Source organism: Canis lupus, chromosome 10 (assembly GCF_011100685.1).
Source record: "Canis lupus familiaris isolate Mischka breed German Shepherd chromosome 10, alternate assembly UU_Cfam_GSD_1.0, whole genome shotgun sequence".
Lineage (NCBI taxonomy): Eukaryota > Metazoa > Chordata > Mammalia > Carnivora > Canidae > Canis > Canis lupus.
The window spans coordinates 45,740,610-45,759,857 of NC_049231.1; the positions used below are offsets into that span (position 1 = coordinate 45,740,610).

General features: G+C 37.4%; 1 protein-coding gene across 1 annotated transcript in view; it reads left to right on the forward strand.

Moving 5' to 3' along the window:
- Positions 1-19,248, forward strand: part of TMEM131 (transmembrane protein 131) — a 227,443-nt gene that overhangs the window by 84,633 nt on the left and 123,562 nt on the right. Inside the window, exon 3 of the mRNA XM_038551086.1 lies at positions 7,200-7,240. Coding sequence (XP_038407014.1) covers positions 7,200-7,240 — 41 coding nt within the window. The remainder of the gene's footprint in view (positions 1-7,199; positions 7,241-19,248) is intronic.

A 19,248-nucleotide genomic window follows, 5' to 3' on the forward strand; every position in this document is an offset into this window, starting at 1 on the left:
GAAAATAGAATGGTTCTCTACAGGCCTGGAAGGAGGAGGGAATGGAGAGTTGTTTAATGGCTACAGAATTTCAACTTTGCAAGATGGAAGGATTTCTGTAGATACATGGTGGTGATGGTTGCACATCACTGCAAATAAATTTGATGCCACTGAACTGTACAATTAAAAATAGTTAAGATGGTAAGTTTTACACATGTGTATTTTACTATAAGAAAAGGAAAAACAAAATTTGATGGCAGGATAGATTTGGCTTATGGACTGTAAATTATCAACCACTGTTCTAAATTTTCTTACTGTTTTTTTTAAGATAAAGGGAGAGGGAGGGGATCCCTGAGTGGTTCAGTGGTTTGGCGCCTGCCTTTGGCCCAGGGTGTGATCCTGGAGTCCTGGGATCGAGTCCCACGTCGGGCTCCCAGCATGGAGCCTGCTTCTCCCTCTGCCTTTGTCTCTGCCCCGCGTGCTCGCTCACTCTCTCTCTGTCTATAATGAATAAATAAATAAAATCTTTAAAAAAAAAGGGGGGGGAGAGGGAGCTGTGATTTTGACATACACAGAATTATAAAATTATTAAAGTACTCCTCTTTTTAAAGAAAGTGGTTCTATTAGAAAAGAAATATATGATGTAGAAAATAGGAAAATTTGGAAAAATAATAAATAACTATAGTATTTACTGGGTATTGTCAAGTGCCAGACACTCTTTTAAATTCTTAAAAACATGAGCTAGTTAATAGTTTTATGATCTTTTTCAGGGGAGCATATTAAAGAATAGAGAATTTAAGTAATTTAACCCAGTAAATGTTTAGTATGTGGTAAAACTAGAACAGAATTCAAAACCAAGCTTTTGGACTCTAAAGCCTAAGTTCTGAACTACTGTGCTCTAGAGTGGGGGCTTGGGGGTTATCCTTATATCCCAATACCCAAGTGTAATACAGGTTAATACTTATTTCCTTTCCATGATTTTCTCTGCAAACATAGCTTTGATTTCTCATTCTGCATAGTCAGTCAGTTTTACATTATAATAACTAATTTTATGCCCAGAGCAGCTATTTCTCATAATGTCAAGTTAATTGCCTGTTTTTGGAGGTGGGGAAATGTATGGGGCACTAGAAGTCCCTCATCAGAGGCTAACATCTGTACAGCTCTTTGCAGTTGACAGAAAGCCTCTTCAGATATTTTCCAAGGTTATTGGCTAGTGAGAGCAGAGTTGGTATTTGAACACAGGTTCTTTGGTTTTGTTTTTGTTTTTTTACTTCAAATTCTGAGTCTTCTCAGACCTATCTGCTCCCCATCACATGCTAATTTTTGACTCAGTACTCTCTTCACAGTACCATTTCGTACCCTCTGTTTTAAAAATAAGTGGTACAAAAGAAGTTAAATAGCTAGCTCAAAAATAGCCTTAAAAATAGGAACAAAGAACACCAAAAGATATTAAAACAGTATTAAAATATTCAGACAGCTCTCACATCTTATACAAAAATTAGCTAAAAAATGATTGTAGACTTAAATATAAAACTATACAAAAATATATAACACTATAAAGCTTTTAGGGGAAAAAAAAAACTGTAGAAAAACTTCAGGATATAGGGTTAGGCAGAAGTTCTTGACATCAAAGACTTGATACCAGAAGTACAATCCATAAAGGAAAACCTGATAAATTAAAAGCTTGCTCTGCCAAAGACTGTGTGAAGAAGATAAAAAAACAGAGAATATATAGACTAAGAGAAAATATTTGCAGACCATATATCTGACAAAGGACCTAGTTTTTAGAGTTTCTAAAGAACTCTCAAAACTCAATAATAAAATCCAGTCAAGAATCAGCAAAGGACATGACTAGATATTTTACTGAAAAGAATGTACAGATGGCAAAAAGACATTTGAAAACTGCTCAGCCATATTATCCACCCAGAAAATACAAATTAAAACCCACAAACTCACAAATCTTTTCATTCTAAGATTATTAATGTTGTAACCTTTACAACATTAAGGGTGTGGTTTTTTCTTCCTTTTTTGGGGAGTAGGGGCATTTACCCTGTCTGTTTTTGCCCATAATTTGTCAGCATTTCTGCATTATTTTGTATTAGGTATTTACAGTTTATATTTGGGCTTTGGTTTTCTAACACAGTCTTTTTGTCTTTTTTAAACAAGAGTTTATCTCATTTATTTTATACTATATATATTTATACCATGTAATTTTTATGTTTTATTTTTTGTTTACTCTTGATTTAGGAGCTTAATTTTCAGATGTACATTTAAAATATTTTAAACCTTTATTTCTCAAATTACTTCAAAAACAAAATGTCTATTGTGATCTTTCTCTTTCAATACTTCGGGTGTTTTGTTGGCATGTGCTGAGATTTTTATTCTTATTTGTTATAATTAAATGACTTTTCTATTTTGTGGCTTACACTTCAAAAACAACATTACTTTCTGCTTTTCTAATCTTGTTTCCACAGTTCCTTTGCCGTGACCATCTGCCTATCTTTCACAAGACAGCTTCCTCATTTGCAATTCTTCATGAGTAATCTTGTTGGCCAGATTGTCTTCATGAAAAATTTTTTCCCCTTTAAGAAAGTGTGCATGGGTGATAAACTTTCTGAGTTCCCTTTCTGTCAACTTCACATGAGAACCACAGAGTTCTGCACGTTCTAGAATTCTTAGGTTATGTTCTTTATTGAAGTATGAGTGACACACAATAAACTGTACATGTTTAAAGAATACTTGAAGAGTCTAAATACGTATACACTTGTGAAACCATAACTGAAATCAAGATAACATATCCATCACCCAGAAGTTTACTTGTGACCCTTGGCAATCCCTCCATCCTCACTCTCCCATCTCTAGACGATTGCAGTCACTGATCTGCTGTCACTATCAGCTTATATTGTAAACCATTTTATGTAAATGCATTCACACAAATGTACTTTGATGGGGTGGGAAGGAGGTCTGGTCTGACTCAGCGTACTTATTTTGAGATTCATCTATATTGTATCATCAGTTTATTTTTTTTCCTCAAATGTTATTTTCTGCTCTTTCAAAAAATAATTTATTGTTGTAAAATGATAAATGTTTAAAGAAAAAAGAAACGTTCCCAGTTTTTAATTCTTTTTTATTGCTGAGTAGTATTTTATTGCTGTGTAGATATACCACAATTCATTTATTCATTCACCTGTTAATGGAAATTTGGGTTGTTCCAGTATTGACTTCTGTAAGCATGCTATAAACATAAAGCTGCAGTAATCATTCATGTCCAAGTATTTTTCTTGTGTTTCTCTTGGGGAAATATCTAGGAGTGGAGTGGCATCATCATGATAGGGGTATGTTTAATTTTGTAAAAAAATTGCCAGGCTTTTTCTAGAGTGGTGGTTCTGTTTTACATTCCCACTAACAATGTGTGGAAGTTCTAGTTCTACATTCTTCAAACTCTTGGTGTATTTTCAATTTTGGACATTATAAAAGGTGTGTAATATATGGTTATAGTTCAAATTTGCTTTTCCTTAATAACATACTGAGCATCTTTTCATGTGCTTAGCTGATATTTTTATTATTGCTTATTTTAAAAGACTGTGTGGTTTTATTAGATTAACATGTTCTTTATATGTTTAGTATACAAGTATTTCATCAAATATGTGATTAGCATATATTCTCAATATATGGTTCGCCTTTTCATTTTCATAACAATGTCTTTTGGTGAGAATATTTTTAAAATTTTTATGAAGTCCAGTCTGTCAGTTTTTTCTTTTACAGTTAGTGGCTTTTGTCTGTTTCATGAAATCTTTGTTTCCAAGATTGCAAAGATAATCGCCTTTGTTTTCTTGTTGAAGCTGTATAATTTTAGTTTTTATGCTTAAAACTATGATATGTATAAAAGTAATTTGAGTCCATGGTGTAACATAAGGATAAAGGCTCATTTTTCCCTTACATAAGTTTGTCCTATTGTTCCAGCACCATTTGCTGAAAAAGATACAGGTTTTTCCATTGAATTGCATTGATGCCTGTGTTGAAAATCAAATGACTGTACATGTGAGTCCAATTTTGGACTTTTTCCAGTTCTGCTGATCTGTTTGTCTATATGTCAATACCACCCTGTCTTTTTAAAAATTGTAGTAAAATATATGTAACATAAAAATTACATTTTAATTGTATATAGTTCAGTGACCCTGAGTACGTTCGTATTTGTCTTTGCATCACTACCAGCTCCAGAACTCTTTCATTATCCAAAAACGAAATTGCTCTGTACTCATTAAATAATAATACCTCATTCCCTTCACCCTAACCCTTGACAAGCACTATACAACTTTCTGTTAATGTGACTATTTTAAGTACTTCATATAAATAGGATCATGTAGTATTTATACTTTTGTGACTGGTTTATTTCATTTAGTATGGACTTCGTCTTTGAGATGCTTTCATGTGGTAGTATATGTCAGAATTTTCTTCCTTTTTTAAGGCTGAATACTCTGTTGTACATATAAACCACATTTTGTTTGTCCATTTATCCATTGGTAGACACTTGGATTACTTGCACACTTTATTGTGGATCATGCTGCTCTGAACATGAATGTCACATATTTGTGTCCCTGCTTTCTGCTTTTCAGTTCTTTTGGGTATACGCCTAGAAGTGGAATTGCTGGATCGTGTGGTAATTCTACATTTAATTTTTTTGAGGAACCACCATACCATTTTCCACCACAGCACTACATTCTGCATTCCCATTAACAGTGCACAAGGGTAGCAATTTCTCCACAACCTTACCAGCACTTGTTATTTTCTGGTTTTTTGATAGTTGCTATCCTGATGGGAATAAGGTGGTATCTCATTGTAGTTTTGATTTCATTTCCCTAATAATTAGTGATGTTGAGTGTTTTTTCGTGGGCCCGTTGGCCATTTGTATACATTCTTTGGAGAAATGTCTATCACTCATTTTTTAAAAAGATTTATTTATTTATTTTAGAGAGCAAGTGTGAGCACAGGGGAGGAGCAGAGAGAGAGGGAAAGAGAGAATCTCTAGCAGATTCCATGCTGAGCTTGGAGCGCAAGGGCTTGATCTCATGACCCTGAGATCATGACCTGAGCTAAAACTAAGAGGTGAATGCTTAACCAACTGAGCCACCCAGGCACCCCTACCCATTTTTTAATCAGGTTTGTTTGTTTGCTGTTTATTAATAGCAACGTTGAATTTAGTAGTTCTTTATTTATTTGTATATTAACCCTTTATATCAGATACATGGTTTGCAAACATTTTCTCCCATAATAAAAAATCTTGGGGACTTTTGGGTGCTCATTAAGTGCCTGCCTTTAGGTCAAGTTATGATCTCAGGGTCCTAGGATCAAGCCCTGAGTTTGGCTCCCTGCTCAGTGGGAAGTCTGCTTCTCCCTCTCCCTCTGCCCCTCCTCTTGCTCCTGTTTTCTCTCTCTCTCTCTCTCAAATAAAATCCTTAAAAAATTTTTTTCATAATGAAAAGGTAAACATATTTTTAAGCACAGAAAATACAAAGAGTTGAGAATGAATATCCGTTTATCTACCCTGAGATAGATTATTAACATTTTGCCATATGTGCTTTATACACACACATACTTCCATGCACATGCAAGTCATATTGCTGAAACATTTTAAAGAAAATTACAGATATCCTGACACTTCACCTTCACTCGAGCTTTTACTTTCAAACAATGTCATTTTCCCACATATTTCTCCTATGTACATTCTCCAAAATACTATTTCAAAATAATATATTTTAATGGGAAAAATAATGCCACAACTCTATTGTTTTCTGATTACAACATAGAAACTAATCTTTTGGGGTAAGTTCACTGATGGTATTCCTTAGAGGTTTTGGCATTTTCTCACATATCATTAAGAACTTACCTTTGCCGATTGTCTACCAATTTCTTGCTTTTTCACTTGTTCTCCTCTTCTCCATCCTCTCTACACTGCCGCCAGAATATTGTCTTTAAAATTAAATCAGACCATGTCTGTCTCAGTCTCTCTTACTCCTTCAGACCCCTTTGTATTTCATTTGAGTAGAACACATTACAAACTTCTTACCCTGGCTTCTTACCAAGACACAGCATAGTCTTGGCCTTGCCCAGCCTTTCAACCTCATTATAAACTTCTCTTGCCCTTTGCCTCTGAGCTCCATCCAAATAGACCTTCTGTCTATTCTTGAACATCCAGGCTTTTTCCTAAGTAGGACCTGTGTACATGTTGTTTTCTCCATCACCATACAGCCTTGTTTCCACACACAGCTCTTTTTTACACTTGATCACATTCAGTATAGATGTGATCTCTTCAGACAAGCCTACCCTCATGACATATTGAAGCATATCACCTATTTATTCTCTTTCACAGCACCTTTTCAACATTGTCCTAGTTCTTTCATATTTATTTAGGTTTTTTAAAAAAAATATTTTACTTATTAATTTGAGAGAGATTGCGCACAGAGGGAAAAGTGAAAGGAAGAAGCAGACTCCCCATAGAGCAGAGAGCCCAATGCAGGGTTCCATCCCAGGACCCTGAGATCATGACCTAGCCCAGGACAGATGCTTAACTGACTGAGCCACCCAGGCTTCCATGTATATTTAGTTTTAAAAGGCTGTCTCCCTTTCCATTTGCCTACAACCTTGAGCTCCCTGGCAGTTGGAGGAAGGGAAGGGCTCCCTACACCAGCACCTGCTACACAGTTGGTAAGCAGTGAGCAGTGAGAGACACAAGTAACCTCACAAAGTAATTGTAAAGAGGATTCTTCACACAGGATGTATTGGTTTGGGAAACTTTTTAAAAAATATATTTTATTTATTCATTCATGAGAGACACAGAGTGAGAGAGGCAGAGACATAGGCAGAAAGAGAAGCAGGCTCCATGCAGGGAGCCCGATGTGGGACTTGATCCCGGGACTCCGGGACCACGCCCTGAGCCAAAGGCACACTCAACCGCTGAGTCACCCAGGTGTCCCAGTGTGGCAAAAATCAATCACATTACTTTGTATTCTTTTCATGTGTGTTTAAAATTTAAATCCCAAATTATTCTCTCATTCGAATTACATAATATCATTTCATATGATTTAAGGATTGGGTTTAACCTGAAAATCTAAGTGTGAGTAAAAGATCAAATTTGAAACTGCAGTATATTTTGGATGTTCTGTATGTCTGTAGTAGAAAGGTTTGTTTTCAGTATTTTCATTGTTTTCTTCCTTTCACAGACTGAGACAACACTTGGACTCAGTTCGTATCAACAGAAAAGGTAAGGAAAGAATATATATATTTTATAATATATAAAATTTGTTGTATTTAATAACATACTAACATAATTTCAGTTCCTTCCGGGGTATTCCAGCAATACTGTCCTTCTCCTACACCAGCTTTTTTGGTGAAGAAGAAAGAGCAAGTTATAAGTTACATTTTATCATGTATTTCAAGTATGGAAAACCAAGTTGAGATCTGAATTTGCATGTAATGTGTTGTTTAGCCCTTCTCCCCATCATATTTGAAGGGGTGTTACTCATAACAAGGGGTGAAACACCTCTTGCTTCTTAAAGGGCCAGCTTTGTAACTCCCTAGTAACTTCTCATGGCTCTTCTTGCCTTTTATGGACTATTTTTGTTTCTCAATAACTACATGGTTTCTGCCTGCAGGCCCCTGGGGAGGAACTCAGAGCAATGAAACCCAGTCTTGTGACTAAAAGAGACCCATTTTGAACACAGCTCCTCTATGATAATAAACTAGGGAGTGTACCCTCAGGTATTATGAAAATATGTACGTGCATGTGAATTTGAAGATGTCTTCCTCACATCCAAATTCTTTGGTTTTTTGGTAGATTCTCACATCTATTAGAGAAACAATATAAAAAAAATGTTACTATCCTGATAACCTTTCCATACCCTGTGAGGGTCCGCACTTGATATTTAAAAGAGAATAAGAGCTGTGAATTAGACCTCCTTGAACATCCTCAGGCTACTGAAATGCAGATTTTATTAGCAAAGAACTTTATTTTGAGGGAGAAATAGCACATACTCAGCATAAGACGACTAAAGCTTAACTTCATAAATACAATAATGAAACTCTTGCTTCCCATTGTTCTAATGTTATATGCCCTGTTGAGACCAGCTTTACCCATGAGCCCTACCCAAAAGACACCCACTGCCTATAGTAAGGGAGTATATAGTATGCCTTTTGTATTATAAAGCATAACGCCACCCTTACATCCCTCTACTCCTTCCCAAATATTTTTGGCACTAGGATGGATTGTTTTCAAGAGCGCTACACATCTAGCCTGATGCCATATGGGCTAGACCATCTAAGAACCCTAGTAGAACTCTGTGACTCCTCTAGAGCTAAACTAGTGGGAGGGAGAGCACACCTCTTATCTTATGCTTCTTCCTTGTTATTTCATTCCAGCCGTTAGGAAATTAACTATGAGATTATATTGGCTACATTTATGAAGATGATGTTATTTATCCATGATCAAGATTTGGCTTAAGTTATTTTCCTAGTATAATGAAGAATTTACATCAGTACATAATTATATTCTGATCTCATGTTCTACTTATCTGGGATCTACATCTGCCCAACAAACTACTCCAGTTTACTGGCATAAAGCAATCATATTATGCCATCAGAATCTGTAGGCCAGGAGTTTAGACACAGCACAGCAGAGACTTCTTATCTCTGCTCCATGATGATCAGGGCCTCAGCTGGGGAGACTCCGGAGCTGGAGTCGTGTTCACTTGCATGCTGATGGTAGCTTGTTACCTGGGACTTCAGCTGGGCTGTCACTTAGAATGCTTACATGTGGGCCCTTTTGTGTGGTCTTTTCACAAAGGCTTGTTTGGCATCCCTCACAGCATGATAGCTGGATTTCAAGAGTGAACATTGCAAAGAGAACCAGTAGAAACTACCACTTTTTGTGACCTTCCCTCTAAAGTCATAGTGTTACCTCTGTCAGCTGCTACCGTTCAGCCAGTTACTTGGGTTGGTCTTGATTCATGCATGGGGGAAGGGGGAAAGATGTAGGGATGGGGCAGGGTGAGGGGAATGACCCCTATCTATCTAGGGCAGGAATAGCAGATGATGATTTGCAATGTTTTAAAATCATCACACTTCACTTTTTTTTTCTTTGACTAAGATCATGAATTCAGTAGACGACTGGGTTCAAATTGGTATGCATACCCTGTGGGTATGAAGCTAGTTTAGGTACTAAACATATGTTTTAGCCCAGGCTGCTGTCACAAAATACCACACAGACTGAGTGGCTTAGACAGCATTTATTTCTCACAGTTTTGGAGGCTAGGAGGTCCAAGTGGCGGGAGAGAATGGAAGCAAGCACTCTGGTGTCATTTCTTTTAAAGGCACTAACACTATCATGAAGGCTTCATTCCTGTGACCTTCTCTAAACCAAATTACCTCTCAAAACTTGTCATATTAGGGATTAGAGCATCAACATACAAATTTGGGGGGGGATGCAATTCAGTCCATATCAATATACAGGTATAAATTTAGATTGTGAGCCTCATATCAACTAACAAAAAACTAAGGGACTATATTTGCGAATTAGCCTTATTAAGTCATTTAAAAATGTGTGACATGGAAAAGCAAATACAACCTCCATACTTAAAAAGTACATGATGATCAGAACATAGCTTCCACACATGTGGTTTTTTTTTAATATGTGGCTCACTGCTGCACAAAGTAGACACTGCCAAAGCTCTCATTTCAGTAAGCATAACTTTAATGAAAATGTATATATAAAATAAAATGTGAATGAAAATCTAAAGCGTGCAGTTGTAGAACAACAGAAGTAAGTAAGATATGTAGTTGTAAAACAATAGAAATTAAAATTTTTTCAGTATAAAAACAAACTATTTGATAAAAATGTCAGCGTTTGGGTTTAAGAATTTGACTAAGATGCAAGTTGCATGATTCAAGAGGATTCTAAGTACAGGAGACCCTAACAGATGGTCTTATTGAGCCCCTTGACACACGAGGAAGCTGAGAGCCTTAGGACCCAAGGATATATGCTCACGACTAAAGCGGCAAAGTTTCAGTTAGAACTCATCTTCAGATGACCAGTCCTGTGTTGTGTTTGCTTTGTTTTCATAGCAAGTATGCGGTTCTTCCATATTCCCCCGATTCTCTTTGCAGACAGTATTCCTGGCAGTTTTTAAAAATATCTGCTCCGTGCCAGGACTGTTGTATGCACAGCCCCTACAAGTGTCTCAAAGGGCAGTGAAGACATTCCCTCTGATGTGATCATGAAGCCTAGGTGTTAAAGTAACAAAGCAGAGCCTACTTTGTGGAAGAAAGCAGCACACTTGAAAAGGATGTTTTAAAGGGGTTAGTTGTAGGAATCAAGGTATACAAGACCCACACATGGGCTTCACTTGAATCATCAAAATGGTCCACAAGGCCCAAGTCATAGCTGAGTTGAAGGTTGGCTTCTGACTTGAGAGCATGGTCTCTACCTCTGCACATTGCCCGCCTCTACCAGTCTCTCCTTAGGGGCACAACCAGTGTCCACTGAGCATTAGAGATTGCTGGGAGAGAGGGATGCTTTGTCTTTTGAACTTCTGTAGTCATTTCTGCATCAATTTTTCACTGTTTTTGCTTCCCAGTTGTATAATCCATGTGCTGCCTGCCTTCTGGCTGTTACGAAGCCAGTAGATTCAGCCCTGTCCTTTCTTATATTGCCTGTACATGATCTTTTGGGTCAAAACTCTGACTCTGTAAGTGAAACTTAACCTGCCACAGGGAAATTTGTATCATGAAAACCTTAGCTGATAGAATGATTCTGTAGCTAGTGGATTGTATGGCAGTACAATGGTAGATGCTGGCCTCTGGCTACCATTTCTTTCTCTCCTGCCTTTTCCTCCCTCCTCCCCCTCACCACCTACCATTATCATCTCCATTAGTTTTGGGGACAGGCTTGGCTCCAAGGACTTTCAGGACACTCTGCAAGGGAATGAACTGCTGCTTTCATGACCTCAGAATTGTGGGAAGTAAAACCACGAAAAACAATTTTCCAGGATACTCATTTTTTTCTATTCCTCTCCTGTGTTCTGGTTCACCCTTTCACACTTGTTTTAATATGGTTATCAATTACATGATACTGTTTTGTTTGAAAAGCATGGGTTGGCTCTATGATATAATGGTGGAGGGTGTCATACAGTGTTCCCTCAGTGTTGATTTGAGTTGAACACCAAAGTATTATAATAAATACCAGTAATGATTTAAAATTTTGTGACATGAGGCCATTTTTTATGGTTGATTTTTCCTAGGATTGTGGAGCCCTGTGATGAAAAATTAGGAATCAAAAGTCCTGAGTTCTCTGTTTACCATCTGTGTTGCCTTGAAAGCAACTGCTTAACTGCTCTGAGTGTGACTTTCATTTGCAAACTGGGAAAGATTATTTCTCTCCATGATGTATATGATACAAGGTTATATAAGTTTGCTGTGAGAATCAAATGAAAATATTTATTTGGGTAACTGTAGTTTATAAACTTTAAAATGTTATATGAACATAAGTTTTGGGTACTTGATAATTTATTTGCTCAGTCATTCAGCAAACATTTGCTGGATCTTTGTGTATACCAGGCTCTGTTATAAGAGCTAGTGACTCAGTAATTGTATTTGTTCTCTCTCTCCATGTAATAAACTACCCCCAAACCTAGCAGCTTCAGATAGCAAGCATGTATGATCCTGTTTCTGTGAATGAGGAATTTGGGAGTACCTTAGTGAAGTAGTTGTGGCTCAGGATCCCTCCTGAGATGGCAGTCCAGGTATCAACTGAAGCTGCAGTCATCAGAAGGCCTGGACCTGCTAGATCCTCTTCAGGATGGCTCACTCCTATAACTCTTGGCACAGGGTCTTAGTTTTTGCTGGCTGTTGGCAGGAGGCCTTCATTCTTCACCATGTCAAAACCATCCATAGGGCTGCTTGAGTGTTGCCGCATCCTGACAACTAGTGACCCCCAGAGCAGGTGATGCAGGAGAAACTAAGGAGGAAGCCACAGTGTCTTTTGTAATTGAGTCTTGGAGTCACACACCATCTCCTCTGCCATATTCCATTCATAAGAAGTCACACCCAAAGCTAGGGGAATTAACCTCCATCTCTTGAAGAGAGGAGTATCAGAGAATCTGTGCACATATTTTAAAACTACTACAGTACTGATTGGGCAAGATAGTCCAAGACTCTTGCCCTGGTATAGAGCATATGTTCCAATGGGTAAAACAGTAAGCCACTAAATAAATAAACTCAGCTCTAGAGTAGTTTGGAATAGACAGGACTCCATTGCTTCTTTAGATTGGATGTTAAGCAAGGTTTCTCTGAAAAGGTGTTTAAGCTTACCTGGGGAAAATCCTAGGGAACAGCATTTCAGACAGAGGAACAGCTAATGTGGAGGTCTTGGGTTGGGAGTAATGCTACTGTTGTTATAAGAGCTGAAAATGTTAGTTTATACAGCTAGGTGAGAAAAATATGTGTGTGTGTGTGTGTGTGTATACTTAATATTCATAAGAAGAATCAGATTCTTCTAATCTCTAAGTTTCCTGGTATCGCTGGGGAATAAGCTAAAAATATTGGCCCGGAAAATACTTTTCAAATTAGGGTGGTGTTGAGATTCTTGAATTGACTGTATAATTTGCTTAGTATTAAATGCAACTATTTTGGTTGCTTACAGTGAGCCATAAGCATCTGGAAGATTGTAATTAGATCCAAAACTTGGTAATATCTTAGTGGAAGATAAACTCTGCTAATAATTGGGACACCTGAGTAGCTCTGTGGTTGAGCATCTGCTTTTGGCTCAGGGCATGATCCTGGAGTTCCGGCTTCAAGTCCCACATTGGGCTCCCCTCAGGAAGCCTGCTTCACCTTCTGCCTGTGTCTCTGCCTCTCTCTGTGTGTTTCTTGTGAGTAAATAAATAAAATCTTTAAAAAAAATCTAATATTTACAGTTTCACTAACATCTGTTTTAAATTTTGTGAAAAAGTTAAAGGGAATGTCCGTCAGTTGTTTTCTTAAGATTTCATTTGGGAAAAAAAAAAAATTCATTTGGGTTTGTACTTTTTTCTCACTCTGGAGCTTTTAGCTGCACATGAAGTGACAAACATGCAAAAAAAAAGTACTACTTTGCATAAATCTTGAAGACTAGTAAGTTGTTGATAGGAAGTCAGCTTACAAGAAGTGAGCTTAAGTAGAGATATGATTAACTTTGCACTAAACCACAGAGCAGATGTTGGTAAGCTCCTCTGAGAAGGCCAGTTTACCTCACTTATTTTTTAAAAGCACCAGATTACTCTCACCTTAAATAAAAGTGTGACAGAATTGAGATTTCTGCAGTGATGGTGTGAGGAACTTGGGGACTTCTTCCCATAAGAAGCATTTGTTAGGACAATTAAAATTAGCAAAGACAGAGTATCTGGAGATTGTTCAGAGGACTTAAAATGAATTGAGAAATATTTATTCAACAAAATCTATATAATCTTCGTAAGAATAGTGTGGGAGGTCTTAGCATTCAAGGTATAGACTGCACATCAAGATGTTTCAGGCTTATTTCCTAATTTTCCTGCCCCAGCCCTGGAACATCGCACTATTTCAGAGAATTGTGCTTCATTTTAATGGAGGCTATTTCCAAGCTAAGATCTCTGTGCTATGTGTACTCATTGCTGCTGGGATGTCATTGCACCTGAGGTATCATTGTCTCTAGGTCTTGTTAGTGAGAGATAAGAAGAAATACTTCTCTATGGGTGTGTGCACACACATCTATTTCTGTATCTATGTTTATTAAAAGCCATGAGTTGGGATCCCTGGGTGGCGCAGCGGTTTGGCGCCTGCCTTTGGCCTAGGGTGCGATCCTGGAGACCCGGGATCGAATCCCACATCGGGCTCCTGGTGCATGTAGCCTGCTTCTCCCTCTGCCTGAGTCTCTGCCTCTCTCTCTCTCTGTGACTATCATAAATAAATAAAAATTAAAAAAATAAAATAAAATAAAAGCCATGAGTTGTTACTGATAACTCCAATTTTTAAACACCACCACAATGTTCCTTCTGTCCTTTCCCTTTTTGTTTCCGTGTATTTTCCAGTGATGAGAACTCTGGCTTCAGTTATCCACAGAATATATACTTGAATGCTCAATCTTAGAATACAAATAAATTCATTTCAGACTGGTTAATGCATACTACCATGAAAAACAAATAGTTGGAAGTACAGCGTTTAGAATTTATTTTCTTTAGTTTGAGTGTATATGGTCAAAATATTTTATTCAAAATTTACATGTGTTGTGTTCTTCACCTTTCTTTCCATCCTTCTCCACTGCTCCCTCCATCCTCATCTGCATTGTGATTATGTTCATTTGGAAGAAAATTTGGCTCATTGGTTTCTGTCTGTATTCCACTTGAGATTTTTTTACCTCCATTTTAAAGATTTCGCTTATTTTAAATATGTGAAACAATAGAATTCAAAAAGCCAGAACTATATATAAGTGTCAAACATGTGGATATTTTTTATACCTCCTCTTCAAAAGGAAGCATAGTATAGACTTTTTGGTGTTTTGTTTCATCTATTTAAAAATATATCCTATAGAGACCTTTCTCGTTATTTTTATATTTTTTTTGGAACTTATATTTTTGGAACTTATCTGCAGAATAGATTCCTACAAATAGGATTTCTGAGTCAAAAGGTAAGTGCATATGTAATTTGTATTGTTGAAAGTACATGATTAGGGTAAATTCCTAGACATGGAATTGCGGAGTCAAAAGGTAAATGCATATGTAGTTTTGTTAGTGTTGCCACATTCTCTTTCAAGAGCTGTACCAATTTGCATACCCCTCACTGGTAAAATAGAGTCCCAATTTTCCTACAGCTTTTCCTATAGAATATGTTATCATACTTTTTTTAAAAAAGATTTTTATTTATTTATTCATGAGAGAGAGAGAGAGGCAGAGACACAGGCAGAGGGAGAAGGAGGCTCTGTGCAGGAAGCCCAATGTGGGACTCGATTCCCGGTCTCCAGGATCATACCCTGGGCCGAAGGCGGCACTAAACTGCTGGGCCACCGGGGCTACCCTGTTATCTACTTTTTAATTTTTGTCATTCTGATATGTCAGAAATTCTGTCATGTAGTTTTAGTTTGTCTTTCTCTAGTTATGAGTGAGGTTGCATATCTTTCCACATATGTTAGCCCATGCTTATATTTATCTTTTGATATTGTCTGTTGGTATTTATTCTATGCATTTTTCTATAGGACCTTTGATATTTATATCTTCCATTTTGTTTTTTTTGTTTTTTTTTAAGATTTTACTTACTCGTTTGAGAGAAGGAAATAAAGAGCACAAGCAAGGGGAGAGGCAGAGGGAGAGAGGGAGAAGCAGACTCCTCACTGGGCTGAGAGCTCAATCCCAGGACCTGGAAATCATGACCTGAGTGGAAGGCAGATGCTTAACTATCTGAGCCACCCAAGACACCTCTATTTCTTCCATGTTAAACTATTTCTTATTAGAGATAGTAGTCCTGTGTTGCAAATATTATTTCCCTGTAATCAGGGAGATTTGATTTTGAAGAAAAGCACCTTAAGTATAAAAATGCAAGTAAGTTAAAAGTAAAAAGATGGGGCAGGCAATAACACTATCAGACAAATTAGACTTTAGGACAGGGAATATTATCAGAAATAAAAAGAGACATTTTGTTATTATAAAAGAGATAATTCATCATGAAGATACAGCAGTCTTAAGTCTCTAAGCCTACTATCAGGACTTCTAAATACATGTAGAAAAAATAAACAGAAATTAAGGTAAATTCACAATTATAAATTCATAGTTATAGTTGGAGATTTCAATACTCATCCATCAGTAAGGATATAAAAGACTTAATACTGTATTATCAACGAACTTAACCTGGTAGATATTTTTCTTCATAGGTATTTATTAAACACTGCACCCAACAATCATACATTATGTCTTTTGACATGGGCAGAATTAAAGAAATCATTAATAGCTTGGGAAATTGTTAAAATTGAAATTAAAGCATGTGACACAATTCAACATCTATTCATGATTTAAAATACTCAGCAGACTAGGAATAGAAAAGAATTTCCTCAGTCTCATAAAGAGCAGCTGTGCGTGTGTGATGGGGGGGGGGGGGCAGGGACAGCATGATGCTTATGATAAAAAATTGAATGCTTGGTTTCTGTTGAGAGGAAGGCAGAGATGTCCACCATCATCACTTCTATTCAGTATTGTTCTAGATGTGCTAGTCAATACATTAAGGCAAGAAATAGAAATAAGAGGCATCATTTGGGAAGGAAGAAAAGAAAGATGTTTGTCTACAAAAACCTGATTGTCTACATAGAAGATCCTAAAAATATGAGAATAAGTGAATTTAATAAGATTGAAAACTACATAATTAGTATCAATTCTTTCTATATTACAAGTGCAAAAATGTTATAGAAAAATAACAATAGCTTCAAAGGATGTTACATACGTGAGGATAAATTTATGAAAAAAACTTTGAAACTCATATGCTAAAAACAACAGTTGTTCCTTGAACCATGTGTCGGTTAGGTTTATCAACCTCTTGTGCATTTGAAAATCCACATAAAACTTTTGACTTTCCATAAACTTAACTACTGATAGCCTAATGTTGACCAGAAGCCTTACTGGTAACATGAACGGTTGATTAACATATATATTGTTTGTTTTATCTATTATACACTGTATTCTTCCAATAAAGCAAGCTAGAGGGGACCCTGGGGTGGCTGAGCGGTTTAGTGCCTGCCTTTGGCCCAGGGCGTGATCCTGGAGACCCGAGATCGAGTCCCACGTCCGGCTCCTGGCATGGAGCCTGCTTCTCCCTCTGCCTGTGTCTCTGCCTGCCTCTCTCTCTCTCTCTGTCTTTTATGAATGAATAAATAAAAAAATCTTTAAAAAAAATAAAGCAAGCTAGAAAAAAATGTTATTCAGAAAACTTTAAGAGAAAATACACTTAAAGTACCGTGTTGTAAAAAAAATTGATGTATATACATGGAGCCATGCTGTTCAAACCCATGTTGTTCAAAGATCAACTCTATATTGCTCCTCTTAAAGTTATTCCATAAGTCCAGCATGCTTTCTTCACTTTTTTCCCTTTCTGTTTTCTTTTTGTTCTTGTTGTTGGGTAATTTCAAAAGACCTTTCAATTCATTGATTCTTTGTTCTGATTGGTCAGATCTGTTGTTGAAGGTCTCTGTTGAATTCTTCAGTTCAGTCGTTGTATTCTTCATCTCGAGGATTTCTGTTTGATGATTTTTTTTTAATGGTTTCTCTTTCTTTGTTGAACTTCTCATTTCATTCATGCATTTTTTAAAATTTTTGTTTAGTTGTGTGCCCTTGCAGAGACAGTTCTCTAGCCAGCTTAATTTAGGGTTCTTGATGAGTCAACTGATAGTGTCCTTGGGCAAGTGGGACGTATTACCATCTAGGTCTCTATTTGGCCAAGGATGTTTTTGGAGATCTCATGTCAGTACGGTTGTCACTGCCTGGGAACAGTTGGATAGGACTACTGTCTTGGTTCCCTGTCTATGCATAGCTGGAATACGGCCTTCATAGTGCCTAGATTCTCTGCTCATGCTTCTTAGTTGAGCAAGATTGGGTGCTATACTCAGCAGTTAGGCAGGACTATGAATTTGCTTCCCTGCCCCCAAAGAGCCATAAAGCAGGCTCCATAGCCATTATGACTTGATGGTGGGGGACCTGAATCTAGCATAGCTGCCCACAAAGCTCCCTGGCCAGTTGGGGCCACCAGCTCAGCTCTGCAGGTGAGTTCTCTGCTCAAGTGCCATTTTAAGCAGGGCTACAGGTTAAGCTATACAGCTTCCCAGATATTCTGGTTAGGCTTCCTGGTTGGGTGGGGCTGGAGGTTATATTTAACCCTAAGCAGGTCTTTTAATTTGCTTCCCAGCCCAGATGGGACTGTAGAGCAGGCTCATGGCTAGTATGGTTCATTGGGTAGGGACCCAAATCATGTGGAATTGTCCACCAAGATCCCTGGCAAGACAGGGCCACTTGCTTGACTTTGCAAATGGGCATAGCCACTGACTAGGATCTCCACTTGGATGTTGTAGCAAAGAGGAGCGCGGTCTGCCAAGTGCTGGTTGCTGTACATCTATATCTAGAATCTGTAAAGAACTCTCTTTTTTTAAGATTTTATGTATTTATTCATGAGAGACACAGAGAGAGAGGCAGAGACATAGAGGAAGATGCACCCTCCCTGCAAGGAGCTTGATGTGGGACTCGATCCTGGGACTCCGGGATCACAACCTGAGCCAAAGGCAGATGCTAAACCACTGAGCCACCCAACTGCCCCTGTAAAGAACTCTTCTAAGTAAGACAAACATCCCAGTTTTAAAACTTTGAATAGACACTTTACCAAAGAAGATATCTAGTTGGACTATAAGTAAATGAAATGATATTCAACATTATTAGTCCTTAGAGAAATGCAAAATTAAGCTAAAATGTAAGTCACTGTTTTTTTAGCTGTCTCTAAAAGAAATCATATTTGAAACTTTTTTAAACTGTTGACTTTGAAAGTTTTATTTGTTAAGATACTTTTGTCCCCTCTTACTTCTGCTTGCAATGCTTATTGTGGCTCAGGATGGCAAAAGAGTAATTCCTGAATGTGAGAGCATACATAAAACACTGGTTTCTAGGCTTCAGACTAGATGTAAGGAATCACATTATGGTGGCAGGGGCCCTGGAATCTGCATTTCTACAAGTGTCCTAGATGATTAAGGTGTCAGTAGACCTACAAAGCATTCTTTAAGAAATAGTGGGCCATAGAGTACCTTTTGTTTAGGTAGTAATTGCCTTTAGGAAACAAATTTAAGTTTCCTAGTTTAAACAAACTCCCAAAGCTCCAAGAAGGCTTTACATCCTTCATTGGAAAGCCACTTGCCTAACTTTGACCGACAGTTCACCAAGAAATTTAGACCATGTCCCACAAGATTTCTTCTATCTATCCAGTTGTTCTCTTGGTTGAAGTCAGAAAATAGTTTTTTTTTTTTGTATCCCCTTATCCCCAAGTAAATAATAAGAATAAAATATTTGAGACTTTCAGATACAATCACTGGAAAGCATAAAATCATGCAGTATACTATTATAATGTCTCAGATTCTGTTTCTTTGAAAGTGGCAGAGTACCATTTATCACGTTACTTCTGCCTCAGGTTAGTTTTCAACATTAAAGATTTGCAAACATTTGCTTTCTGTTACTAAAATGCTAAAGAGGA